At 53.6% G+C, this 27,207-nt stretch overlaps 2 protein-coding genes across 4 annotated transcripts in view; both read right to left on the bottom strand.

The window, feature by feature from the left end:
* Positions 1 to 20,670, bottom strand: part of RYR1 (ryanodine receptor 1) — a 117,937-nt gene extending 97,267 nt beyond the window's left edge. For 2 of the 3 annotated variants that reach the window (XM_084958575.1, XM_084958576.1), the window contains exons 1-19: positions 20,470 to 20,670; positions 15,641 to 15,760; positions 14,212 to 14,316; positions 13,089 to 13,163; positions 12,927 to 13,005; positions 12,493 to 12,605; positions 11,789 to 11,882; positions 10,772 to 10,865; positions 10,540 to 10,614; positions 9,693 to 9,849; positions 9,415 to 9,579; positions 7,311 to 7,432; positions 6,653 to 6,848; positions 3,794 to 3,929; positions 3,617 to 3,712; positions 3,409 to 3,527; positions 2,355 to 2,488; positions 1,616 to 1,857; positions 911 to 1,103 (exon numbers count right to left, since the gene is read on the bottom strand). In XM_084958575.1, the coding sequence (XP_084814701.1) occupies positions 911 to 1,103; positions 1,616 to 1,857; positions 2,355 to 2,488; positions 3,409 to 3,527; positions 3,617 to 3,712; positions 3,794 to 3,929; positions 6,653 to 6,848; positions 7,311 to 7,432; positions 9,415 to 9,579; positions 9,693 to 9,849; positions 10,540 to 10,614; positions 10,772 to 10,865; positions 11,789 to 11,882; positions 12,493 to 12,605; positions 12,927 to 13,005; positions 13,089 to 13,163; positions 14,212 to 14,316; positions 15,641 to 15,760; positions 20,470 to 20,517 (2,363 nt within the window). In that variant the 5' untranslated portion in view covers positions 20,518 to 20,670. 3 annotated transcript variants of the gene reach the window in all.
* NFKBIB (NFKB inhibitor beta) overlaps positions 1 to 27,207 on the bottom strand; it is a 1,076,695-nt gene that overhangs the window by 351,501 nt on the left and 697,987 nt on the right. The gene's annotated exons all lie outside the window — the stretch shown is intronic.

The raw sequence follows: 27,207 nt of genomic DNA, 5'->3' as shown, positions 1-27,207 counted from the left end.
TGTGGTGTAGGTTGCAGACGCGGCTCGGATCCCGCGTTGCTGTGGTGTCTCTGGAGTAGGCCAGTGGCTACAGCTCCGATTCAACCCCTAGCCTGGGAACCTCCATATGCCGCGGGAGCGGCCCAAGAAATAGCAACAACAACAAAAAGACAAAAAAACAAAAATAAAAAAAAATAAAAAAATAAAAAAAAAAAAAGAATATCACTGGGAGAACCTCATCGGTGAGAAGGTGTTCAGAGCATGGAGTCACTGGGAGAGGCCAAGATCCCTGGAGGGTTACTGGGAGGCTTTGTGCTCATTAGAAGGCCACTGTCGGGGAGTTCCCACTGTGGCTCAGCAGGTTAAGAATCCAACTAGTATCCATGAGGACGGGGGTTTAATCTCTGGCCTCGCTCAGCGGGTTAAAGGATTTGGCATTGCCATGAATTGTGGCATAGGTTGCAGATGCAGCTCGGATCTGGTGTGGCTGTGGCTGTGGCATAGGCCGGCAGCTGCAGCTCTGACTGGACCCCTAGCCTGGGAACTTCCATATGCCATGGAAAAAAAAAAAAAAAAAAAAGATCCCTGCCAGATTCTGGAGTCATTTGGTGGTCACTGCAATGACACAGTCATTGGGAGAGTCAGAGGTCATTTGGGAGGTCACTGGGAGAGTCTTATTAATCATTAGAAGGTCATCGTGAAATCGGGGAGGCACTTAGAGGTTGGGGAGAAGCTGAGGTCACTGAGGACACTGAGAGTGTCTGCCATCATGCAGAGGTCATGGGGACCTTGACCTAGGGGTCTGCCCCGTCAGTCCTGAGGGTAGGCTGCTGAGTCTTGGCCCCATGGAAGGCCATGGGGTGCTTGCAGAAGCTGTCTCGGGACAGTCCCAGGTCCGGGGACCGGCAAGGGGGCAGGGGCAAGTCCTCACTTGACACCGGCCGAGAAGCTGACGACGGGGAAGAAGAGCCCGTTGAGGTTGAAGGCCTCGAAGACGCCCTGCACGGGGCAGCCGTTGATGCGGAAGGAGATGGACGGCACACTGAGGTCCAGGCAGCAGCTGACCACGTCCTCGGGGGCCAGAAGGTGCTGCCCTGGGGAAGTCACCAGGCGTGGCACGTGTCCTGCACCAGGGACACCAGGGAGGAGTCAGAAGTCAGAGGGCCAATGAAACCAAGGGTCTCAAGAGACAAAGGGCAGATGCTAGTGGATCCTATGGGGTCTGGATTCTAGAAACCCTAAGGTCAAGTGTTCCTTAGAGATTGGGGCAGAGGTCAAAGTTCCCTTGAGATGAGGCTCCTTAGAGCTGTGGGGTCAGAGATTAAAATCGTCCTGGAGCTAGGGTTCTGGAAGCTTTGGGGTCAGGAGTCAAAGATCAGAGCTCTGAATCATCTGGGCTGCTTTCTGGAATCTCAAGTCAGAGGTCAGACATCTTCCGGAGGCAGAGTTCGGGAGGTTATGAGGAAACAGGTTGGAGCCAAGATTCTGGAAGCTCTAGGGTTAGGGTCCCAGGAAATGAGGAGCCAGGGGTCAACGTCAGCGTGTCTGGGGGAGTCCAGATCCCAAGAACCCCAAAGCGTGCAGTGAGAGCCTTCGAAACCCTGGGGTCAAGGGTCCCCTGCAAGGGTCCAGGTACCTGTCCAGAGATGCAGCCCGTCAAAGCCGTAGGAATAGAGGTCATCGCCGACCCCGTTGCCGCCCCAGCCCTCGCCGCCCCCAGGGTAGGGGCTGTAGCCTTCGGTGAGGGCCCAGCCCACCCGCAGGTGGGTGGCCTGAGCTGTCAGGAATGGAACCACTTCGTCCACCATGACCTCAAAGTACCATTTGCTGTACTGCGTGGTGCCCTCTGCTCGGCCCACAAAGATGTTGGGGCGGATGCTGCAGGAGAAATGGGACAGAAGAGGAGGATGAGGAGGGCTGGAGAAGAGAGCCAGGCTGGAGGGAAGGCTGGGGGGGAGAGGGAAAAAGACAAAGAGACACATACGCAGGAAAAACGGAAAGGCAGAGCCATGGAGACAGAGACACAGAGAGAGAAAGCAGAGGCAGAGACAGACAGAGAGACGTCAAAAGACAGAGAAGAGAGATGAGAGAAAGACCTGGAAAAAGAGATGGAGGAGAAATAGACAGACAGACAAAGAGAGCAAACACAGAAAGAGAGAAAGAGGAAGAGACAGAGGGAGAAAGAGTTTGGGGAAGAAGGGTAAGAGAAGTAAGAAGCCAGGGACAAGCTGGGACAAGCACGACAGGGGTGGGGACTGGCATTAAGTCCGGGGGTGGGGGACGGAGGAAGGGCCATTCACCGGAGTGGAGTCTCTGAGTCGGGGCGGGGTGGTGGAGGGTTCTAAGCTCTGGGGTCAAAGGTTGGGGGGCCAGACCTGGTGACATAGTTGATGAGGTTTGTCTGCAGCAGAAGCTCGCGGCCAGGGAGCAAGTTCTCAGTAATGAGATCTTGGTTGGAGCGCACGGCCACACCATTGCACACACACAGGGAACACAGGACATCCAGCACCTAGGGGTCAAGGTCAGAGGTCAAGGTGTGAGGGCACTTGCGGGGAGGGTGTGGTCCATGGAAGACCCAGGGTGGGAAGCCAGAAGGATGATGTCCCAGGGTGGGAGGTGGGGATGTGACTGAGAAGAGGTGGTGAAAGCGGGAAGGTCAGGGATGACACAGGGAGATCAAGGTCAAAGAGAAAGGTCTGGTGAGACGCAGGGGGCTGTGGGGGATGGGATCGGGCATCAGCAGAGGAGGAAAGGAGAGACGGGAGCAAGGGGTGAGAAGTCGGAGGCAAGAGTGAAAGGCCGGGTCAGTGCGAGAGCACGGAGACCAAGACGAGGTTCTGGATGGGCGGGGGTCACCAACGTGCATCTTCGGGGCCAGGTGGATGTTGTCCATACATGAGGTGGTTAGAAATAATTAATTCAGTGGGGACTGGTAGGACCTGTGGCAAACTGGAGCGTGTATATGCAGCCGCCTGCATTTACATTAGACATTTAGAAAACACTTCAAAGATCTAAGGAAGCATATCGGGGGCCCAGAATCCATTTAAGAATGACTTTGAGGAGTTCCCATTGTGGCTTCAGTGGGTTACAAACCCAACTAGTATTCGTGAGGTTGCAGGTTCGATCCCTGGCCTCGCTCAGTGGGTTAAGGATCTGGTATTGCCATGAGCTGTGGTGTAGGTGGCAGACACGGCTCGGATCTGGCGTTGTTGATGAGGCTGTGGTGTAGGCCAGCAGCTATAGCTCTGGTTCACCCCCTTGCCTGGAAACTTCCATTTGCCACAGGTTCAGCCATAAAAACAAAAACAAAAACAAGGAGTTTGAGACCTTTGTATTGAGCTAGAAGCATGTGGCAGAGGAGTCCAGGTAAGAGTGAAGAGGGGGGGTGGGGAAAGATCAAGTGCAGAATTGAGGGGATGAGAGGCCCACCTTGTGGTTCCTCCCATGCTTGTCCAGAAGGGAGATGATGGACTTGATGTGGTTCTCCTGGATGATGTTCAGGACCTCAGGACTCTCAATCAGGACACAGTACAGCACCTCCAGGATCCCTGCCCAGGGATCAGAGTGAGAGGTGAGATGGCTGAAGCCCTGCCCTCCCCGCCCCTGTCCCCTGTCCCCTCCCCCTGGGTTCTCCTACCTGAGGAGGCCTCCAGTCGATCCAGCTTGCTGACCAGCCAATCCAAGTTGTTGGAGAAAAGGGCACAGTTGGCACGATTGCCACGGATCAGAGAGGCTGAGGGTGGAAAGAGGGGTCAGACCCAACAGGACTGGAAGCCTGGGCTATTCTGGGGGAGTCAAGACTGAGGCCCCTTACCCAGGATCTCATACAGCAGGTTCACAATCTCTTTCCAGGACTCGGCTGCCTCCTCTCCTGCAAACTCAGCAAAGTGGGCAGCAGTGGTGTAGACATTTAGGCGGTCAATGCAATTCAGGACCAGGGAGAGCATCCCCTGAGGTGGGAAAAACAGAGGCGTCATCCCCAGAATCCCAGGACCTCCCTTCCTGGCTTTTCTTAGGTTGGCCAATTCACATTCCTTCAACAACTAGTGGCAGCCGTGTATCCCCAGGTAGCTCCCTATCTTTTTTTTTTTTTTTTTTTTTTGCTTTTTAGGACCGCACCTGCAGCATATGGAAGTTCCCAGGCTAGGAGTCGAATCGGAGCTACAGCCAGATCAGAATTGCATCTGCGACCCACACCAAGGCTTGTAGCAACTCCGGATCCTTAACACTCTGAGTGAGGCCAGGGATTGAACCCACCTCCTCAAGGACATCATGTTGGGACGGGAACCCTTCCCTGTGCACCTTCACTCCCACGCCTCTCCTTCCTCTCCTCCTCAGGACATACACGCGGATTCTTTTGCTCAATAGAATGTTTTAAGATTCAAAAGCATTGTTTCATGTGGGGGGAGTCTGTTCATCTCCATTGTTGCGGAGCCTCCACAGCCATCGTACGGATGTGTCACAGCTGTGGATTCTTTGTAGCGGTGGTGGACCTTTGGGCTAATTCTAGTTTCAGCCGCTACAAAGAGAGCTGCCGGACAACTGCTGTGTCTATATCCTGGGCCCATAGCAAGAGAGGCAGCGTGTCGTGGTAGAGATCACAGCCAGCCGGAGTCACACAGAGCAGTCTGCCACTAACTAGTTGTAACTGTCAAAGACTTAACCCTTTGGGACTCCCGGAGCCAGTGTCCTCACCATGGCCTGGCCCTTGTCACCTCTCTGCCCTCATCTCCTCCCATACTTCCCCTCACTGGCCTCCTCACTATTCTGGAAACTGCCACGCATGCTCCCACTTCGTGGACTATGTACTTGCTCTACTGCCCCTCTGTCCCTCCCTCAGCTGTGTGCCCGGCTGCCTCTCTATCAGGTCAGCCTCCCTGACCACTCTCTTTTCTTTTCTTTTTTTTTTTGCCTTTTTTCTAGGGCTGCACCTGTGGCATATGGAGATTCCCAGGCTAGGGGTTGAATCGGAGCTATAGCTGCCAGCCTGTGCCAGAGCCACAGCAATGTGGGATCTGAGCCACATCTGTGACCTATACCACAGCTCACAGCAACGCTGGATCCTTAACCCACTGAGCAAGGCCAGGGATTGAACCTGCGACCTCATGGTTCCTAGTCGGGTTTGTTTCCACTGCACCGCGACGAGAACTCCTGACCACTCTAGTTTCTTTTTTTTTTTTTTTTTTTTTGCCTTTTCTAGGGCCTCTCTCACAGCATATGGAGATTCCCAGGCTAGGGGTCTAATTGGAGCCGTAGCCACCAGCCTACGCCAGAGCCACAGCAACACAGGATCCAAGTTTGGTCTGCAACCTACACCGCAGCTCATGGCAATGCCAGATCCTCAACCCACTGAGCAAGGCCAGGGATCGAACCCTCAACCTAGTCGGATTAGTTAACCATTGCGCCATGATGGGTACTCCCTGACCACTCTATTTTCAATTGCAACAACCCCGGTGCTCCCTACCACTGCCCTGCTTTGTTTTTTCCTTAGCGGTTATCATCATCTAATATTCTGTATAATCCTCCTAGTTTATTGATTACCTATACCCCCCCATATAGACTCCATAAGGACAGGCGGTTTTGTCTGTTTTGTGGGCAGCCGTATCCCCCTCCCCCACATCAATCTATTTGTTGAGTAGATGGCTCTTACTTAATCTCTCTGAGCTTCAGTAATATGAGAATTACAATTCCCCATGGGGCTACAGGGAGGGGGTCAGTATATAGTGCCCTTAACACATAGTAAGAGCTAAACTCAAGGTAATAATAGCCACGGACACTTAAATAGAGTCTACAAATAGAGTCTACTTTGTGCTGCTACTATTCTAAATGCTTCGTGTATACTAATTCCACTCCATAAGTAAATTCGGTTATTGTTACTATTACCATTTCTAGGTCTGCCTTTCCCACTAGACTAGGAGTCCCTAGGAAGGGGGGCCAACTTGGAGGACTTTAAATGAACTTCTTCCCAATCACCCTGTGGAGACTTCAGATTCTGGCGGATGGGGAATACAGCCCCCTCCTCCCGCCCCGCTTGGCCCCGCCCACTCAGACCCTGTGCCACTGTATCTCCCCCCTAGGTCCTCTCACACACACAGACTCACAGCCCCCGACTCAGCTGAGGTCCCTCCCTACACTCCCTTCCCAGATACCCAAAGAAAGACCCACCATTCTGGCCTTGCCTCGGCCCCCTTGATCCACTGGGGTTCTATCCTCCCACCCCGAAGGCTCCGCCCCTACAGACACGGGCCCCTGAGTGCAGCAGCCTCATGCAGCTCATCCTCTGACTTCTTCCCAGGCCCTGCCTCCAGGCCTTCCAGGGCCAAGAGTTTATCCTTGCCCCGCCTCCCCTCCCAGGTGTGGGAACAAGCCCCGCCCCTGCCTTAAAGTTCTGGCTCTCGCAGGCCCCGCCCCTGCGCCACCTTAGGCCCGCCCCTCACCAAAGCCTCGCCCATTAACCCAGACCGGACCCTCCTCAAGGCCCCGCCCCCTCACGTGTTCCAGACCACCCCCCACCCCATTGACACAGGCAGGATCCTTCCTCAGGTCTCTTCATCCATCCTGCCTCTCAGACCACTTCTCCCTTGGGTCCAGGCAGACGCGGCTGCTCTCACAGCCCCCCCCCCCCCCCCCCCGCCCCGGCCAAAGACCCCGCCCTCCCGGGCCCTGGCCTCACCTCCTCCTGGAAGAGGCTCTGGCGGTTCCGCAGGCTGCGCAGCTTGCTCTGCTTCTCCTCGTGCTGCAGCTCTTCCGAGGGCGGCTCAAAGTAGCCGATGAGGTCCTGCAGGCTCAGGATGACGCCCTCGAGGGGTAGCGCTGTGCCAGCCGGGGCCCCAGAGCCCCGTGGCTTTCCGCTGAAGCTGTCCAGGCCCCTGTGGGGACCGCACACTTGTCAGCCGGGGACCAGAAGCGACTCCCCCCAAACCCTGTCCCTCGAAGGACTCCCACAGGCACATCTATTTAACCGACTGAGACTCAGAGAGACGGCATTGGCCCAGGGTCATACAGTGGCCAAGGGCCAGAGCTGGGACTGGGACCTGTACCTGCATAGCGACAGGTCATGCAAGCAGAGGTCAGGGCTAGGGAGGTCCAGGATCCGAGGGTCTGGGTGTCAGGGGTGTGAGATTAGGTGGTGATCAGGGAGGTGAAGTCAAAGGCATGGTTGTGGCATTCAGGTTAGGGATCAAGCGTATAGAGGTCAAGAGGTTGTGTTTGTTAGAGGTGCGGATGTCAGAGGCAGAGATGTCAGAGGTCAGGGGCATGAACACCAGGAGCACGGGGGTCAAGCTGTGGCCGCCCCCAGCCCCCCACGGCAGAGTGGCCAGGTGGCTCACTTGATGAAGTGGTTGTAGAGGCCAGCAGTGCTATAGATCATGCGGGCTGCCTGGGACTCCTCCTGCTGACAGCGGGTCAGTGACAGTGCATCGTCCATGTGGCCTTCCTGGTGCAGAATGGCCTGACAGTGGTGGGACAGAGAAGTCAGGAGGGGGCCCTGTCACCCAGGGCCATGCTCCCCAGACCTCCGCCAGACCCTAGCCCTAAACTGCCCCCATTCTCCACCGAATCTCTCAGCCCCCCCTCCTCCTAGCCCTCTCCACCTGTCCCTGTGTCTTTCATTCTCAATCTCTTTTGTTCCCTTGCTGTCTCTCCTTTCTGTCTCTCTGTTTCCATCTGTCTGTCTTATTTCTGTTTCTCTGTCTTTGTCCGTCTCTCTCATGTCTGTCCCCCCTCTGCCTCTCTCCCTGTCTCTCTGTTACGTTCTCCATCTCTCTCTGCCTTGCTCTCTCAGTCCCTCTTTGAGTCTGTCTGTCCCCAGGCCAGATTCTGTCCACTTTATCTACCACTGCCTACACCTCCCCACCGCAAAGCTCTAGTGGCACCCCAAACTGAGCGCGTCCCAGACAAAGGCCTGAGCACCTTTCTGGGAGGTGGGACCATCATGGCTGCTGGCTCTCCCCTGAGCTGACCTGCCCAGGGCGCTGTAAATACCATCCACCTGCTGCTGACTCCCTCTCTGGCCCAAGCGCATCTCTACATCCTCTACTCAGGTATCACTTCAGGCCTCATTTTTCACAAACAGATGCCGCCCTAGGCTTCCCACTCATTCACCCAGTGAGTCTGTTGAGTGACTCTGTTCTAGGCATTAGAGGTTAAACTTCATTGTTTGGGGGTATTTTTTTGGCCACGCCTCCCTGCTCTGCCCTCCCAGTTGGCTTGTTCCCAGAAGCATAAAAGGAGCCCCGTGAACCCGAATCAGGTCACCTCCCTGGCCCACTCATCTCACACAGGGAAAAGGTTGGGAACCTCACCATGTCCCCCAAGGCCCTAACACGACCTGTCCCCATCCCCTCTCTGTGCTCATCGCCCACGACTCACCCCTCCCTCTCACTCACTCTCCTCCAGCCAAACTAGATCTCCTTTCTGTCATTGCAACAGATCAACCTCATCCGAACTTCAGGACCTTTGCACATGCTGTCCCCGCTGTCAAAAGTAGCTTGCCCACTCTTCAGTTGTAAAACTGTGTACTCCACCAGAGACAGTTTAGTCATGGTGTCTGCGCACCTATTTTTATAGCTCACCTGTTTTTCCACACATACGTCCAGAGCAACTGGGGGACTCAATGACTGGCTGAATGCTATTCTGTCTGTTTGTCACTGTCTGTCTTTGCCTGGCTCTGTCTTTCCTTTCTCTGTCTCTGACTTTTTCTACTTTTCTGTCTCCATGTCGAGTGTACTCTCTCTCTCTCCATACATTTACACATATCTTTTTTCTTCTCTCAATCTTTTTTTTTTTTCTTTTGTGCTTTGAGGGCCACACCGGTGGCATATGGAGGTCTCCAGGCTAGGGGTCCAGTCGGAGCTGTAGCCGCCGGCCTACACCACAGCCACAGCAATGTGGGATCCGAGCCGTGCCTGCAACCTACACCACGGCTCACAGCAACGCCAGATCTTTAATCCACTGAGCAAGGCCAGGGATCGAACCCACAACCTCATAGTTCCTAGTCAGATTCGTTTCTGCTGTACCACGACAGGAACTCCTCAATCTTTTTTCCTTTTTGCCTTTTTAGGGCCACACCTTCAGCATATGGAAGTTCCCAGGCTAGGGGTTGAAACAGAGGTACAGCTGCCAGCCTACACTACAGTCACGGCAACACCAGATCTAAGCTCCATCTGTGACCTATACCACAGCTTGTGGCAACACTGGATCCTTAACCCACTGAGCAAGGCCAAGGATTGAACTTGCATCCTCATGGATACTAGTCAGGTTCATTACCACTGAGCCTCAACAGGAACTCCATTCTTTCAACCTTAGTTTCTCTCTCAGTCATTGTCTTTTTCTCAATCCCATCCTCAACCTCCTGAAGGCTCAAGCATGACCAGCCCCAGTCCCCTTCCTGGCCCTGCCTACACCCCACACCTCCCCTGGCCAGACACCCACCTTCTTCTTGAGCACGCCGAGCCGCAGGGCCTTGGGGTCTGGGGCAGCATAGGTAAGCCACAGGCCCGAGGCCACATGCTGCACGAAGCACAGTGACTCCCCATACTTGATCTCAGGGGGGCCCATGCCCTCCACGTCCCGCTTGGGGGCCGTATCCAGCTTCTCCTGCAGGGGTAGGGGACAGAGGTCAGCCGGCAGGCAGAGCTGAGAGACGGCAGGGGGCGGCTGGGGTGGGATTTGGGGCTCCAGCTGAGGGAGGATATTTGACCCCCACCGACCTTGGAAATGCGGAAACAGAAGGAGGTGGCCTTGGTGTGGGCCTTGCTGGCATCAACCACCACCAGGCCCTGGTCCTCGATGAGCGCCAGGTACCTCCCGGTGGTGACATGCCGGATGCGAAGCGGCTGGCCCCAGCGCAGGTGGCTCCCACTCCAGCTGCAGAGGGTGATAAGGAGGGGGTCCGAGGCCCCCAGGTCTCCCATGGACACCACAGTCTCGGGTGAAAGCCCTTAGCCCTCTTCCAGGGTGCCCCCCCCCCTCGAAGCCCTCAGATCTTTCTTAGGACCCCCCAGTCCTCATTTAGGAACCCAGTCTCCTCTTAGGCCCTCACCACTTCCTCAGGGCGCCCCAGATGTTTCCAGTGTCCCAGTTTTCCCAGAGCTGTCATTTTCTCCCCTCCACTTCCCAGAGTGTCACTCAGGACACTGATCACTCCCTCGGGAACCCTCACCATCCCCAAGACCTTTTTTTTCTCTGGGATTCGAGGACCCTGAGAACCCTCATTTCTCTCTTAGGCATCCCAGATTTTCCCCAAAACCCTCCAATCACTTCCTCTGTTCTTCCTTCAAGACCCTCGTCTCGGAGTTCCCATTGTGGCTCAGCAGGTTAAGAACCCAGCTCGTGTCCATGAGGATGCAGGTTCAATCCCTGGCCTCACTCAGGGGTGAAGGATCCAGCGTTGCTGTGGCTGGGGTGTAGGCCAGCCGCTGCAGCTCCGAGTGGACCCCTAGCCTGGGAACCTCCATAGGCCACAGGAGTGGCCCTTAAAAAAAAAAGATCCTCTTCTCCTCCCAGGCCCCCCAGGAACTTCTAGCCCCTTCCCCAGCCTGCCTCCTGCCCCCCTACCTGATTCTCAGCGGTTCCAGTCTCCAGAGGGAGCGGGCGTGGGTGCACACAGATCCCCCCTCGTAGTAGACAAGTCTGTGCACGTGGAAGAGAGCGAGGGCAGGGGTTCAGGCTCCAGGCACCCAGAGTCTGCTCCCTAATCCCCCCACAGGGTGCCAGGCTGCCCCCCGCCAGCCTTTGCCACACCGCCCCCAAACACAAGACCCCAGGCCCTCTTGCCCCCAGCCCAGACCTGCGCTGGTCATCACTGTCAGCGGGGGAGATGGTCAGGCACTCATCCATGTGTCCGTGAAAGAGGCGGAGGACGTGACCCCCAGTCACATAGCCTGGACAGAGCAAGGGACGGTGGTCACAGGGGAGCTGGGGTTGCAGAAGGGCCCGGAGCCAATGTGGAGCCTGGGAGCCCTGCTTCTCCCCTGCAGGAGGCTGGGGGCTGGTGGCGGGGGTCCGCAGCTGGATATGTGAGTTTCAGGGTACGAAGTGGTAGCCTCAGATTTGGGCTCAGGGTGAGGCTGGAAGTGGGGGCATGAGACTTGGGATCTAAGTTTGAGGGTCTAAGGATCCAGGGATGAGGCTGGGAGGTTTGTGGGTCTGGGGCTTAAGAGGCTGAGTTTGGATTTTTGAGGTTGAGGTCACAGAACATCATCAGAGACTTGGGTCTAACATTCCCCGACAGTGGAATCTGGGTTCTAGGGCTGGCTTTGGGGTCTGGGATTAGACGTATAGGGGTTAGGTCTGAAGTCAGGGTCTGAATTTTGAGGGCCATTTTGGAGATCTGAGGCCAGTATCTGAGGTTTGAGGTCGGAGGTTTGGAAGCCTTAGATTTGGTCTCTGAGTGTGGGGAGATATGAGCTTTATAGTTGGAAGCTGGGGGTCTGAGTTTTGGGGTCTGAATCAGGGGTCTTAGTTTGGGGATGAGTTTGAATGGCGGGGGGCTGGTTTGGGGGGAGCTAAGTCATCTGAGGCTTGGAGTCTGAGGGATAAGCTTCAAATTTGATGTTTCAAGCTTTGGATCTGAGTTTAGGGGTCTGACCTCCGGGACCTGAGTCTGGCATGTGAGCTTTGGGGGTCTGAATTTGGCATCTGATGCTGAGCTCGGGGTTTGGAGGTCTGAGCCCCAGGGCTCTGGAGTTGAGGTCAGTTGGAGATCTAAGCATGAGGGTCATAATTTGGGATCTGAGGGGCGATACTGGAGGTCTGTTTTTGGGGGGGGGTCTCACTTTAGGGGCCAAAAGTCTGGGGTCCTCACCTTCTTCACAGCCAGAGCAGATGGGGTTCATGTTCCACAGTGTCTGCATGAAGGAGGCGTCAACCTGGAGCTCCCCACTGGCTGTCGACAGGTGCTGAAGGCAACCAGGATGCAATGGTCAGAGATGATGGGGGTGGGGGCGACAAGAGTTCCAGAGCCAGTCAGAAACCAAGGGTGGAAACCAGGAAACCGGCAGATGGGGGACAGAAAATTAGATCAGGAAATGGAGATCAAGTCGGGAAACGGGGCATCAGAAACCAGAAATTGGGAGTTCCTGTCGTGGCTCAGAGGAAACGAATCTGACTAGCATCCATGAAGATTCAGGTTCAATCCCTGGCCTTGCTCAGTGGGTTAAGGATCTGGCATTGCCTTGAGCTGTGGTGTAGGTTGCAGATGTGGCTCAGATCTGGCATTGCTGTGGCTGTGGCTGTGGCCAGCGGCTATAGCTCCGATTTGAACCCTAGCCTGGGAACTCCCATATGATGAGGGTTGGGCCCTAAAAAGATGAAAAAAAAAAGAAAGAAAGAAAGAAAAAAAGAAAAGAAAAAGAAAGAAACCAGAAATTGGATGGAAACTGGAAATTGGGTGCCAGGACCCTGGGGCCAGTGACCACCAACAATGAGGAGGTGGGTCAATTCCAGCCACGGGGTGGGGAGAGGGGTGGGGGGGTGTAGGACCTGCGGGGGCGGGGGGGGGGCGCTCACCAGGTAACGCTCAGAGGAGACACTGACGAGGATGAGGTCATCCCCTACTCGAACCTTCTCTCCTTCCGACCTCTGCTTGGAGGCCGGGTGTGTAGTCCACCAACAGGCCTCTCCTATGGGTGAGGGCAGGAGGGGGCTGTCTGGATGGTGGTGGTCCAGGATGCTCTTCCCTAAGGCATTCCCAGCCACCAAGCCTCCCAGGCCCTCTGCCTCCAATTCTCTTATCACTGCCACCACCTCTCTGCCTCCCAGTCCCTGGCTCCCACCCTCGGATTCTCTCTCCAGAATGTGTCCAGCCACACCCCCGACTCTCAGCCCTGAGCCCCCGTCTCTGCCCCCAGAACATTGCCATGCCCATGCCCAGGGTTCTGCAGACCTTCTGCAGCCCCCTGCCTGCAGTGTCCCCATCGTGCCCTCTCCCTCCAGCCCCTGACCTGTCGCATCCTCCTGCAGTCCCACGTCGAAGGCCAGCTTGTCAGTCATGGAACGGGAGGTGGTGAGGCAGCTCAGATACTAGGGTTGTAGGGGGAAGTCAGCCTCCGGGCCCGGCACCACACTCCCGGCCCCTGCCCGTGCCGCCTCCCGCATGCACTCACCATGCCACTGTGCGCGTGCCGGAGCAGGATGGCGTGGCCGTACAAGAGCGTCCTATGGCCCCCGCCCTGGGAGGACTGCGGGGGGGAGAGAGGGCACAGAGTGAGAACAGAGCCCCCCTGCCACCTCTGCCCTGGCCCAGGTGGGACTATGCCCCCCCAGCAAAATACCATGCTCCGGCCTGGACGCAAAGAAGGCTCAGCTCAGACCCACAGCAGAGTCTCTGCCTCAGTTTCCCTGCCCATGGAAGCAGGGGCTCTGTCTCCGACAAGCCTGTGCAGGGGGTGTTTTATGTTCCCCAAAGCCCTGCCTCCTTCAACTTGTTAACGAGGCCCCAAAGTCACTCAGAGGGCTGAACCCCTCTTCCAGAGGTTCAGATACCTGGGGACACTCAGGGAAGCCCCCGTGTCTTGTGTTCCATGGACCTTGGCGCCCTCTGCTCCCTCCTGTCATGACCATGGCTGTGCACCGGTACAGTCCTACCAGTTGTGAAACGCTGCAGCATCACCCATAGGGACCTGCCCTGTGCTACCGCACACCCCCCGGGCTCAAGGAGACATGGCCCTCCTCTGGGAGAGGGTACACCCGGGCGCTCTCTGACAGCATGCCCCTCATCCCGGCTCTCACACGCCCATGCTCTGAGGGGGCCATGTGATGGGGCCATATGGTCACATGGCAAACCCACTCCTGGACCGGAGGAGACTCACACTCGGGATGGAGGGAGGTGATGGCAGGTGAGGTCCCATGCAGAGAAGAGCCGGGATGGGGGTTGGGGAACAAGGGAAAAAAGAGGAGAAAGGCGGAGTGGGGGGAACGGGGGCGGGGCTCAGAAGCCCCCACCCCCTTCCTGCCTTCCTGCCCGGCCAGTTCTGGGCATCACAGACCCTGACAGCTGAGACGGAGGAGACCCCCCAGCCTCTGTGTGCAGGATGTGGGCTCCAGAGGCCGGCCTGGGGTCAGGAGAGGTGGGAAAGACAGATGACACCCGAGGCCAGACCTACCCACTTATCCAAATTGAGGGCCTGTGGGGGGCAGGGCAGAGAGAGGAAGAAGAGCAGCTGGTAAACGACTCCCAGGTCTGCCCACCCGTCCCTGCCACCCATCCCACTCGGGAGGGAGCCTCACCTCCACGCCGGCCTCCACGGTGTTGGCCAGCATCTCCTGCAGGGCTCGGACGGACAGGGACTGCTCCAGGACGAAGCAGCAGATGGCCAGATCGGGGGGCACATTCTGGGGGCGGAGAGGTGGAAGGGGGTGCTGAAGGCCCCTGAGTGCTGGTGCACCCTCTGCCCCATACTAAGCACTCACGCCCCTGAGAGACCCAGACCCAGCCCCAACCCTCCACGAAGCCCTGCCCTCTGCCACCCACTTCAGACACCCTGAATCCCCACCATCGGCGCAGGAAACACCTCGGCTCTGTCTCCTCTTTCACATCCCCACGCCCTACCTGGACCTCCCAGAAGTTTCCACACCCTGGCTAATCTCATAGGAAGCCTCAGCCCGCAGCCTCCCCCACCTCAGACACACTGCAATGGAGTCTCCCCTGCAAATAACCCCAATCTCTCCCAATCCCAAAGGAAGCCCCACCCCCTTCCATCACTAGCAGACGTCCCGGCTCCTGCCTCCTCCCTCGGACCCTGTGAACACTGCTTCAAAGTCACACCTGCCACCTCAGTCCACCCCCTATCACCTGAGGCACTTAGACACCCTGCCCCTTGGACCCAAGACTCTGTCCCCTCAGACCCTTGGCCTCACCCGCCATCAAGTCCCACGTCTCTCTCTCTCTCCCCCAGGAAGCACTCCATCCCCCCAGGCCACCTCCTCCCTCAGACCCTGTGGTGTCCTCAGACTCAGACCCCAGCCTCCCTCCACCTCTCAGCCTCCAACCACCTCCCCGGTCAGGCCGCTCTGGCACCCCTGTGACCTTCCAGGCCCTTTTACCCTGATCTAAGACCCTCTGCCCTCTCAGACCCCCTGCCCCTCGCTCCTCAGACCCCTCTTTTTTTCTTTTTTCTTTTTAGGGCCACATCCTCAGCATATGGAAGTTCCCAGACTAGGGGTCAAATCGGAGATGCAGCAGCCGGCCTACACCACAGCCACAGCCACGTGGGATTCTTAACCCACTGAGGGAGGCCAGGGATTGAACCTGTATCCTCATGGGTACTAGTCGGGTTGTTACCACTGAGCCACAGGGAACTCCTTTTTTTGCTCTTTCATTCTTTCCTTCCTCTCTCTCTCTTTTCCTTGTTTTGTGGCTGCACCCGCAGAAGTTAGTTCCAGGTCAGGGACTGACCCCCATGCCGCAGCGCCCCTGCCATCTTCCCGGCCGGCAGCGCAGCCTTCAGATGCCCTCTTGAGCTCCAGACCCCCTGTCACCTTAGACCCCCTGCCTCTTCCCCCAGACCCTGGCTCTCCATCCTCAGACCTCCAGCCCCTCTCCCTCTTCGCAGCCTCTCCGGGTCCCCGCTCCAGGCTCCCAGACCCCTCTTCTTGAGCGCTGGCCTCCCCGCTCCCGAGACCCCCCGAGACCCCCTGTCCCTCCCTCCCGACAGACCTGGGCGTTGCTGGTGGGTTCCAGGAAGCAGAGGCGGTTGCCGAAGCCCTCGGCGGCCAGGCAGAGCTTGAGCTGCTCCTTGAGCACCGTGGCGTTGCACTGCAGGACCACCTCGTCGTCCTGGGGAGCGGCGGAGGGTCAGGGCGGCCCGGCGGCCGGCGCCGCGCCCCGCAGCCGCGGCCACCACACCCCGCCCTTCTCGTGATGACACAGATGCCGCCACCCTCGCCGTTTACCGAGGAGGGGCCCCTGCCGGGCACTCTACCCACTTCTCACAGCCCCACGAGTTGGGAGCCAGTGTCACGCCCATATTAAAATGGGGAACCCGCCGCTCAAAGAGGAGACAGGGCTGGTCCAAGGCCACAGCTGGTAAGAGGAGGAGCTGGGACTTGAACCCCCGCCCAGCTGGCTCCCAAGGCCTCCCAGGTGGGGGTCTGCAAGGGGAGTCACTAGAGGATGGGAAATAGGAGCACCTGGAGTTGAGCGGCTTTTAAACTCAGCCTCCTCTAATTGTCGTTTAAGGGGTAATGATAAGTAAGGGGTCAATGCTTTCTAATGACTCCTGTAGGCAATGCCAGAGGCTGGCCTGGCTCCAGGATGGGGGCGGGTGGGGGGGGGGGACCCAGTGGAGAAAGGTAAACACGGACTGTGAATTAGATGAGGGTGTCCTTGCCATGAGCCATCTCCTGATTTTGATAACTACTCTGTGGTTTTGTGAGAGACAGCCTTTGTTTTTTAGGAGAATAAGCACTGAAGTATTTAGGGGTTCCGGGTATCGTGTCCACCAATTACTCCCAAAGAGTTTAGGGGGAAAAACGGAGAGAGAGGGAGGAAGGAACCATAAAGCAGATGTGCCACTTCTTAACATTCGGGGAAAAAGACTGAAGGCCAGATGGAGTTCTCTAAAGCTAACCCTGTGACTTTTCTCTCAATGTGAAATCATCTCAAGACTACACTTTAAAGTTTTAAGAAAAGTTTCTATGTGCTGGGCCCCCATTCCAGGAACTTAGCTTGTATTAACTCATGTAATCGTCACAACAGCCTTCTGCGGTAAGTCCCATTATGTGAACCTGTGGAAACTGAGGCCCAGAGAGGTGAAGGAACTTGCCTTAGGTCACACAGCCCACATCCAACATAGCTGCGATTTAACCCCAAGGCTCTATATGCCACACTCTTAGAACACTAGGCCACGTCTTGATATGTTAGCAGAGTAACCCGCATACCTTTATAACCAGCATAAATCTAGGAAGGGGCATCCTCAACACTTTCACTGACAAGGGTTTAAATCGAAACTGATGGAGACTCTGGCTCGTAACTGCTGAGTAACACAGTGATTATCCCACTTTACAGCCAAGGAAACAGGTTCAAGGAGCTTAGGCGCCCTGCCTGAAGTCACATAGCCTCCAGCCCTTCCAGAAAAATCACAGAAACATGTCCCAGTCCTGGACTTCATCCCACACAGGCTGCCCACAGTCTTTCGGGAGGACGGAGAGAGATCTGACCTGTTGGCAGGACTGCTCTGTCCTATAAGCCCCACTCTGACATCCTGGCATGTGTCATGTATGCATAAGGATCATAGAGCTTGCATTTATTAAGCACTTGCTGTCTATTAGACCTTCTGCACAGGGCTTTACATTCATCTGCTAGATACTGACTGAGCACCTGCTGTGTACCAAGCACTGATCTAGGTACTGGATACAGAGCAGTAAATAAAGCAGACAGAATCCCTGTCCTTGTGGGGCTGACATCCTTGTGGGGGGAGATGCAAAGAACAGGTGAATAGATTTATAAGTTTAATGTCAGTGATAAGTGTTATGGAAAAAAATAACCCAGGGTGATGTAAGGGAGTGGCTTTTGGGGTAAAGATGACATCAGTGAGGGGGGTAAAGTGACAGCCTCTCCAAGGAGGTGACATTTGAGCTAAGCCTTGTCCAAATAACGAGAAGGAATCGAGCTTGATCATCTCTAGAGGAAGAACGTTCCAGGAAGAGGGGGGCAGCCTGGAGCAGGGTATTCAGGAAAAGCAAGGGAGACAGAACAGTGGTGCTGCCATCAGAAGTAAGGGAGAAAATGAGAGGAGATGAGCTCAGAGAGCTATTTGCATGGACCCCTTGAATCCTTATGATATATATTTTTGTCCCCATTTTCCAGATGGGGAAATTGAGGCTCGGAGAGAAAAATAAAAATCACTGGCCCAAAGTTAGGAAGCGGGCAAATGGCAAAACCAAGTTATAAACCAGAGACAAGGATCCTACTCTCTACGCCAATGATTCTCTAACTTTCTCCTGCATCAGAATGAAGTCGGGGGCAGCCTGGTTAAAAATTGAAAGGTTGTGGCTGTGTCTGTGGCGTAGGCTGGCAGCAACAGCTCCTATTCGACCCCCTGGCCTGGGAACCTCCATGTGCCGCAGGTGCGGCCCTTAAAAAAAAAAAGTCCTCGCTGCCCAGGTCTCACTCTCAACACCAAGAGCCTGACTCAGTAGATCTAAGGTCAGCAGCAAATCTGGACCATTAACTAGCTCCCAGGAAGTTCTGAGGTGGGCTGTGCTTTTGAGGAACTCCAGCCTGAGCAGAGCTGGACGTTGACACCCATCAAAAGGAAATAAAATGAATTTGGGGGCCCGTGACGAACATACTTAAAAAGTGAAATAAAAGTAGAGCAACAACAGAAAACAGCAGCATATCCTTCCTGCTCTAAGGGCTACCTACGTTTTATGAAACATGCTTCAGCTAAAAATAGGTGTATAAACGCACCCGATTCAACCATAGCAGCACAAATCGGAGGCAACCCACATGTCCATCAGTACGTGAACTGATAAACAAATGCACTCAATGGAAGACTACTGAGCAACAAAGAGAAATGAGCTCTTGGTACACGCTACGTGGTTGAAAGTCCAAAATGTTACCCTGAGCAAAAGCAGCAAGACGGACGAGCATGTATTTCATATGAAACATGAGAAATGACGCATGGGCCAGGTGATGACTGCAAAGAGCCACAGGGGACTTTCTGGGGTAAAGGAAGCCTTTCTATGTCTCGATTATGATGTGGTTACATGCGTGTGTGTGGTTTCCCAACTCTAACACCTAAAATCAGGACAGTTTCTTGCATGTCCATTATAGCTCAATAAAGTTGACTTTTTATCATATATGTGCATATATGCATGTACTTGGCTGCAAGATAAGCTCTACTTCTTACTGGCGGGATGAGATCCCAAATGTATGAAAAAACCAGCACAAAACCTCAATAAAGTTCCAGGACATGGACCCAGTATGAGGCCAAGAGATGCCAAGGCCAGGCCTCTAGAGCCCAACCCTGGCTACTCTGGCAAGACTGAGCCCAGGGTTCCTCTTATGAAAGCAGGAGGTCTGGGCCCCAGGGAGATCCAGAGATGACACTTCCTGGCCTTGACCTTGGTCATAACCCTACCACTCAGGCCTCAGTTTCCCTCAAATCTCCCATGGAGATAAAGATAGGGCCCTACCTCAGAAGATAGGACAGCGAGGATATAATTAGATGTCTCAGGAGGCTGAGGGCCTGGGCATGGGGCCTGAGGTAGAGTGGCTGTTCAGGGGCTGACGGCCATGGCCATGGTCTTATTAGGTCTGGGGAGGAGGAGAGAGAGCCCAACCCATGGTGTCTGCTAAGGGGCTGGAGCTGGGGCAAGAGCCTAGGGTGAAGCTAGGCCTTCTCCCGTGGCTGAATGTCCAGCTGTCCCCATCCTTCACTACGGGCCTCAGCTGTTCATCCCTCCCTCCCGGGAAACCAGACCCGGCTCACCAGGGTCCTATTCTGGGGCCAGAATGCTGTGTCAGCATTTCCCAGGGCCCAGAGGGCGTGGGGAGGGGCTAATGCAGGGTCAGCAGACCTAGCCCAGAAGAGAGAACATACCCCCACACTCACAACCCCCCCACCCCCACGGGGCTGAACCACTGGGAAGGAAAAGTGGGAAGGACTCCCCAGGGGCAGCCCCTCCCCCATCATCTCCACGGCCCCTGCCCAGGCCCCAGAAAAGCGGGCTATTCTGGGAGGGACACCTGTTGTTCCCGTTCCCATCCCTGCCCCCCAGCCGGGGATCAGAGAAGTGGGGAGAGACAGAGCTGGAGACACAGCAAGAAAAAACACAGAGGGCCTGAAACCGGCAAAACAAAGCCAGAGACAGAGACCAGCAGACAGAGATGGAGAGAGATACAGACACAAACAATCCAAAGAGACAGATAGAAAAAGGCACCCCCCCAGAGACCACTGGCAGCCATATTTGACCCTCCTCCCTAAAACCAAGTGGGGGAAAAAAGAAGACCTAGAACTAGAGAGACCCCACCCGCCCACCCCAGGAGACCCTCAAGAGCTGGGAGTTCAAAGGAGCTGGGTCCTCCAGTCCACCCCAGCCCCCTTCCCAAGAATTTAAATAGGTCAGAGTCTGGAGCAAGAAGAGAATTAGAGCTAGGTGGTGGTGGGGGAGGGGGGCAGCTAAATTAAGCTCAGGAATTAGAATCACCTTCCCCAAGTGCCGGCTTCCAGAGTGATGGGAGGGGGTGCTCCCTCAGCGGCCCCCTTCTCTGGGACAACCCGCTAGTATCAGAGGGAAGGGTGGCAGAAGGTTCCCCTCCCCATCCTGCAGTCCCAAATTCTACTAATTCTAAGGCGAGAAAGGTGGGGGAGACTGAGAGAGACAGAAACGGAGAAAGACAGTGACAGTCACCCAAAGGACAGTAGAAGAGACCTCGAATCTTAGAGACCACCAGCAAACACGACGGAGACATCCAGAGACAGAGAAACATTCACAGGAACCCGAGAGATGACCCCAGAGACCCCTAACAGAGATACGTACTGTCCGCAGAAACTGGACCTCATCTTCGCCCTCTCCTCCGTCACCCATGATGTCGAGGCCCGAGGAGCCGGGGCTGAGGTCAGGGAATAGGAGGAGGGGGCCGCAGGCTGGGCGGGCGGGCGGGCCGGGGGCGGCTGGGGTCGGAGACCTCTGGGAACCCCAGAGGCACCCGCGGGGTAGATGGAACTGCGAGGAAGACTCGCGTGCAGCTCAGAGCTGGTAGGAGGTCTCCGCCCTCCGGTCTCCATTGGGCCCCGACGACAAGACCACGCCCCTTTGACGGAGCCCCGCCTACAGATCCCAGACTTTAGCCAAAGGTGCACGTTCGGGTGGGAGGTGTTAAGGGAGAGTGTCTAGGAGGTAGCTACCCTCTCTCCTCTCTCCTCCCATTTCACAAAGTCCAAACTGAGGCTCTGAGCCGGGAAGGCCCTGCTTGATGTCGGGGTTATGCACCAGGTCTCCCGGCTTTAAAAACCATCAGACATAGTGATTAAAAATAAAGACTCTGGAGTTCCCCTCGTGGCGAAGCAGAAACGAATTCGACTAGCAACCGTCAGGTTGCGGGTTTGATCCCTGGCACTCGCTCAGTGGGTTAAGGATCTGGCGTTGCTTTGAGCTGTGGTGTAGGTTGCAGACGCGGCTTGAATCCCGCGTTGCTGTGGCTGTGGTGTAGGCTTTTGGCTACATCTCCGATTAGACCCCTAGCCTGGGAACCTCCATACGCCGCGGGTGCTGCCCTAAAAAGAAAAAAAAAATTGTATTTAAAAACTGTACTAATACACAATGTGTTACGTAAGTGTCGCTCGCATCATTATCGTCGTCATTATTATAAAAACTGATGAGGCAAGAATAACAGCCGTAGCAGACATCTTTTGTATGCCTGTCACATTTCAGGCCCTGAGCTGAGATCTTTTCACTGCATCTTATTTCGGTCTTACAACAATCCTGCTATTATTTACACTTTTTTGGAAGAGGAAATAAAAATATGTGGTTCTTACTCTGTATAGTTTTTGCGGTTTTTTTGGCTGCACCCACAACATAGGGAAGTGCCTGGGCCAGGGATTGAACCCACACCCCAGCAGTGACCAGAGCTGCTGAAGTGACAACACCAGATCCTTAACCCATTGCACCACAAGGAAACTCCTATGTATAATTTTATTGAACTGCAAGATATTGCTTTGTGTAACCTACAGCTTAATAATAATACTTTAATTGATCCCTGTGTCAATCAGTTACCACGTGGTAGGCTCTATTTTTTTTTTTTTTTCTTTTTGGGGCCACACCAGTGGCACATGGAAGTTGGCAGGCTAGGGATCGAATTGGAGCTGTAGGTGCCAGCCTACACCACAGCCACAGCAACTCGGGATCCAAGCCACATCTGGGACCTACACCACAGTTCACGGCAAGGCCAGATTCCCAACCCACTGGGCGTGACCAGGGATTGAACCTGCATCCTCATGGATACTAGTCAGGTTTGTTACCGCTGAGCCATGACAGAAGTCCCTGGTAGGCTCTATTGATTTCCTCATGGAATTTTCTCTACAACCCCAGAAAGTGAGGTCTTCTCCAAATTAGTCCAGTGGACAGATGAGAAAACTGAAGCCAGAGGCACAAGGTTGCCTGCCTGGCAGGAGGCCCAGGTGTGTGGAACCCTACATTGGGCCTCCAGTTCCATAGTTGCCTGTTTTAGGAAACTGCAGAGGTGCTCTGCCCCAGCTCCACAGAGCACCTAATCTCTTCCAGCCCCCCTTCCCACAGGCGTCCAGGAGCAAGAAGGAGCTGGTTGCCTCTCTCAGGGCTCCCCTACTTACAAAGCCCAGGCCACTCATCTGCATGAAGTGTGGTCCAGCTAGCAGCCCTATGTGGCTCAGAAAGGCCCTGGGGAGACAGAGAATTACAATTCTGGGGGTTGGGGCCTAACCCTGGTGATGAACTGGCTTTTTCTTCTAACTGGGAGATTTTATTCCATACGGAGACAGTAAAGTGGAATGGTTAGGAACCCTGACTCTGGGTTCAAATCCCTGGCTCAGCCTCTGTGTGAATGTAAGCAAGTTACTCCACCTCTGTTTTCCTCATCTGGAAAATGGGCAACATAAGAGTACTGACTTCACAAGACTATTGTGAGAATTACAGTTGTCCCTCAGCAGCCTTTGAGGGCTTGGTTCCAGGACCCTGCTGGATACCAAAACCTGTGGCTATCCAAGTCCCTTATATAAAATTGTGTAGTATTTGCATATAACCTATGCATTTCCTCCAATATATTTTAAATGATCTTTAGATGATATATAATACCCAATACAATGTAAATGATATGTAAAAATAGTTTTACATACAATCTAAATGCTGTGGAAATAATTGCAGACTTGTGGCAAATTCAAGTTTTGCTTTTTGGAACTTTCTGAAATTCAAAAAAAAATTTTTTTGATCCGCAGTTAGTTGAACCTGCAGATGGGGAACCCACAGATATCCAAGGGGGCGGCAGTACCTCATATTCAGGTCATGTTCTTTTTTTTTTTTTTTTGGTCTTTTTTTTTTTTTTGCCATTTCTTGGCCCCTCTGCAGTGGCATATGGAGGCTCCCAGGCTAGGGGTCCAGTCGGAGCTGTAGCCACCGGCCCACGCCAGAGCCACAGCAACGCGGGATCCGAGCCGTGTCTGCAACCTACACCACAGCTCACGGCAACGCTGGATCCTCAACCCACTGAGCAAGGCCAGGGATCGAACCCACAACCCCATGGTTCCTAGTCGGACTCGTTAACCACTGCACCACGACGGAAACTCCCCAGGTCATGTTCTTAAAACTATACACGGGGACGTCCCCTGTAGTGCGGTCAGTTAAGGATCTGGCATTGTCACTGCAGCACCTCCAGTCACTACAGTGGCACGGGTTTGATCCCTGGCCTGGGAGATTCCACATGCCGAGGGCATGGGCAAAAAAAAATTACACAAAAAATGTTTGAAGTATAATAGATTGCTAGGTGTATTAACTTACTGATACAATTGTAATATATAGTGCATAAGTTTGTATCATGTTGAATTATATAGTGCATAATTATATAATTAGATATTTAGGCTAATATAATCATATAGTACAATTACAGTTTCTCTATCATACCCAATATAATACATGCTTGTATAGTAAATGCTAAGTTTTTCCTTAGAATTGTATATACAACAGAAATTTATTCTGTGTCACTGTGCATTATATCATAAGATATTAATAGTGTTTCTTTTTTTGGTCAGTCATCCTTACGTGTTTTAGGACCTGCCCCCGTTGCTCCATGGACACCTGGTCTGTGCAGTGGGGGGTGTGCGGGCCTCCCTGGTGATTGCCTCCTTCTGTTTACTCACCTCCCACCTGGAGAGGAGGCGCCCGGGCTGCCCCCAGCTCCCAGAAGTAACATTGCAGTGACCACCTTCGTGTGTGTCGGCTCACGGAACTGAGGGAGAATGTCTCGGTGTGCACACCCAGGAGCTAGCTACTTTGGGGGTGACGGCTCCAAACACGCATTTAATTTGCCTGCGGTGGCAATGGCCCTCAGGAGCGGCTATGCCCATCAGTACACGAGGGTTCTTAGGGCCCCACAGCCCCAAACTCCACTTGGCATTTTCCAGCTTCTAATTTTTGCCAGACCAATACGATGACTCACCATTGTTTCAATTTGCACTTCCCTGATCTCTTACCAATAATTGCTGGCTCTTCTTAGGTGCCTGGCAGAGTTTTGAGTCTCCTTGTCACCCGCTCATCCTCTGCCCATTTTCATTGATTTAGTTATTTGGCTGCACCTGCAGCATGCAGGAGTTCCTGGGCCAGCAATCAAACCCAGGCCACAGCAGTGACTCCAGTGGCTTCAGATCCTTAACCTGCTGTATGACAAGGGAACTCGCTCTTCACCACCCCCTTTGTTTTGCTTTTTAGGGCTGCCCCTGCGGCATATGGAGATTCCCAGGCCGGGGGTAGAATTGAAGCTACAGCTGCTGACCTACCCCACAGCCACAGCAACGCCGCACCCGAGTCGCCTCTGTGACCTACACCACAGCTCATGGCAACTCAGGATCCTTAACCCACTGAGCAAGGCCAGGGATCGAACCCACATCCTCATGGATACTAGTCAGATTTGTTTCCACAGCACCACAGCAGGAACTCCCTTTTCGCCCATTTTTAAAATCAGAGTGGCTTTTTTTCTTGCTGACTGGCAGCTGTTTCTTGTGCGTTCTAGATCGTAATTTCTCATTGATTTGTAGGTATTTTAAATACCGCTTTTCATCTCTGTCTTCTGATGTTCGTTCCCTGACATCCTCATTAAAATAACTCTTGATGTGGATGTTATTAAATGCATCCTTTGATTGTTTCGTGAGTTTTCATGGTTTGCTTCATAATTCTTTCCCTTTGTGGTTGTCAGTGTTATTGTCTGAGGGCCACGAGGGCAGCACATGTTCAAAGCAGTGCAGGAGCCTTTTCCCTCCCTTGAGGCTTCTCCGAGTCCTGGGGCCTGGAGACACTCTCCCACTGCAGGCTCGGCTCAGCCAGGGCCGTTACATGACCTTGTGTGATGCGGGTGCTTCATATGCGCTGGGCTGAGCGCTAGATAGACAGCACAGCATGGAGAGCACCCCTGAGGTCGAAGGAGAAAGAAGAGAAAAGGCAGGTGGAGGAAAGAAGGCAGCATGTCTGAAACCATGTGCCTGCCACGAAATGGAAAACCCAAAGAGAATGAGCTCTGTGCTTGTCTAAATGCTCTGATCTGAAAAAAACCATCCTGGAGCTCCCTGGTGGTTCAGGAGTCAGGATCCGGTGTTGTCACTTCTGTGGTTTGGGTTGCTGCAGTGGTGCAAGTTCAATCCCTGGCTGCAGAACTTCTGCATCCCATGGGTGTGTCCAAAAAGCATTAAAATAAAAGATTTTTTTATTTTTTTATTTTAGGGAGTTCCCATTGTGGCTCGGCAGGTTAAGAACCTGAATAGTATCCATGAGGATGGGGGTTTAATCCCTGGTCTCACTCAGTGGGTTAAGGATCTTCAAGCTGCGGCATACGTAAAAGATGCAGCTCAGATCTGGTATTGCTGTAGTGTGGGCTGGCAGCTGCAACTCCAATTTGACCCCTAGCCTGGGAACTTCCATATGCTGCAGGTGCAGCCCTAAAAAAGAAAAAAAAAAAAAAGAAAGAAAAGAAGAAAAAAAAAATTTTTTTTAATTAAAAACCGACCTCTGGAGTTCCCGCTGTGGTGCAGCTGAAATGAATCCGACTAGTATCCATGAGGATGAGGATTCAATCTCCGGCCTTGCTCAGTGGGTCTGGGATCCTGAGCTGCCATGAGCTGTGGTGTAGGCTGCAGACGGCTCAGATTCTGTGTTGCTGTGGTGGTGGTGTAAGCCAGCGGCTGTAGCTCTGATTTGACCCCTGGCCTGGGAACTTCCATAGGCTGCAGGTACAGCCCTAAAAAGAAATCCAAAAAACCATCCATGGTGCGTCTTTCAGTGAAAAAAAAGAAAGGAGCAAAAATATCCTGAGACCTTTGGTTCAAGTGACTCCCGTACTAGGTTTGGCAGAATCATACTAAATACCATGACACTTATTCCACTCCAGGGATCCACCCTACAGACCTGCACACTGTTCACCAACAGACAGAGGCCAGAAGGATCACAGTAGCATTATTCACAGCAGCCCAAACTGGAAACAACTCAAATGCCCATCACAGGAAAAATCAATCAATAAACCATAGATAGTCACAGGAGGGAGGCCTATACAGCAACCAAAGAAATAAGCTGCAAAGAAATCAATAGCATGGAAGAATCACAAAGACATGATGTTGGGTGAAAGAAGCCAGACGCGATAGCTGATTCCATTTACGCGTAGCTCGAAAGCAGGCAAAAGTACTCAGCGAGAAATTGGGCTGGTGGTAACCTTTGGGAGGCACAAGGGGGCTTGTGGGGGATGAGAAATGTCCTGTTTCTTGATTTGTGTAAATGTCACATGGATGTGTTCTGTTGGTCACCATTCAACAACCTAAACACTTACGATTTGACTCTTCTTTGTACTTCAATTTAAAAATATCTCAAGCATGACACATTCAGGTAAAAGAGAAAAAGCATACATACTCAAAAGAAAAGTCTCTGCGTCTATGAGCACATTTTTACGTACGTAAACGCACAGCCAACAGATCAGGTAAAACCCAACCATGTATGACATAGGTCACCCCTGCCTGAGAGGGACTACGCGGTGGGGAGAGGGCTCCTGGAGGGCTAACTTCCATCTACAATGTTTTCATAATAAGATGACGGCCTTCGAGACTGTGTGAGAATGAAATGAGTCACTATTTGAAAAGCCCTCGGAAAAGTGTGTGGTATACAGTAGGTGCTACATAAAGGTTTGTTCCATTAAAGGTAGCAAAGTGAAAATGCTCTCTGGGGTATAAACGGTATTATTAAAACGAAGCGAGACATGAAAGAAACATACGAAGAAATACACAAAATATCATGCCTTGTGACTTTCCCGCTTTGCGCCTAGTTACACCGGCACATGCCCTCCTAGAAACCCAGACTTTGCTCTTGAAGTGTGTGTGTGTAGAGATGTGTCGCATTAGGCATACTTTTTTTTCTTAAGCTGCTTTTATTGAAGTATGACAGTAACAGAACAGAGAATCACGGGTCCGGAGACCGAGAGATGGGGGAGATAGAGCCCGCGGGGTGCCTGGGGGTGGGGGCGGCACCGGAAACCTCAGCCTGAAGGGATCCCCG

The sequence above is a fragment of the Sus scrofa genome, chromosome 6 (assembly GCF_054392235.1).
Source record: "Sus scrofa isolate SSC_HxYL_T2T_F1_AM1 chromosome 6, Sscrofa_HxYL_maternal_Yorkshire_Landrace_v2.0, whole genome shotgun sequence".
NCBI classification, from domain to species: Eukaryota; Metazoa; Chordata; class Mammalia; order Artiodactyla; family Suidae; genus Sus; species Sus scrofa.
The sequence above is the reverse complement of the archived record's forward strand: the minus strand, read 5'-3'. Positions and strand labels throughout refer to the sequence as shown.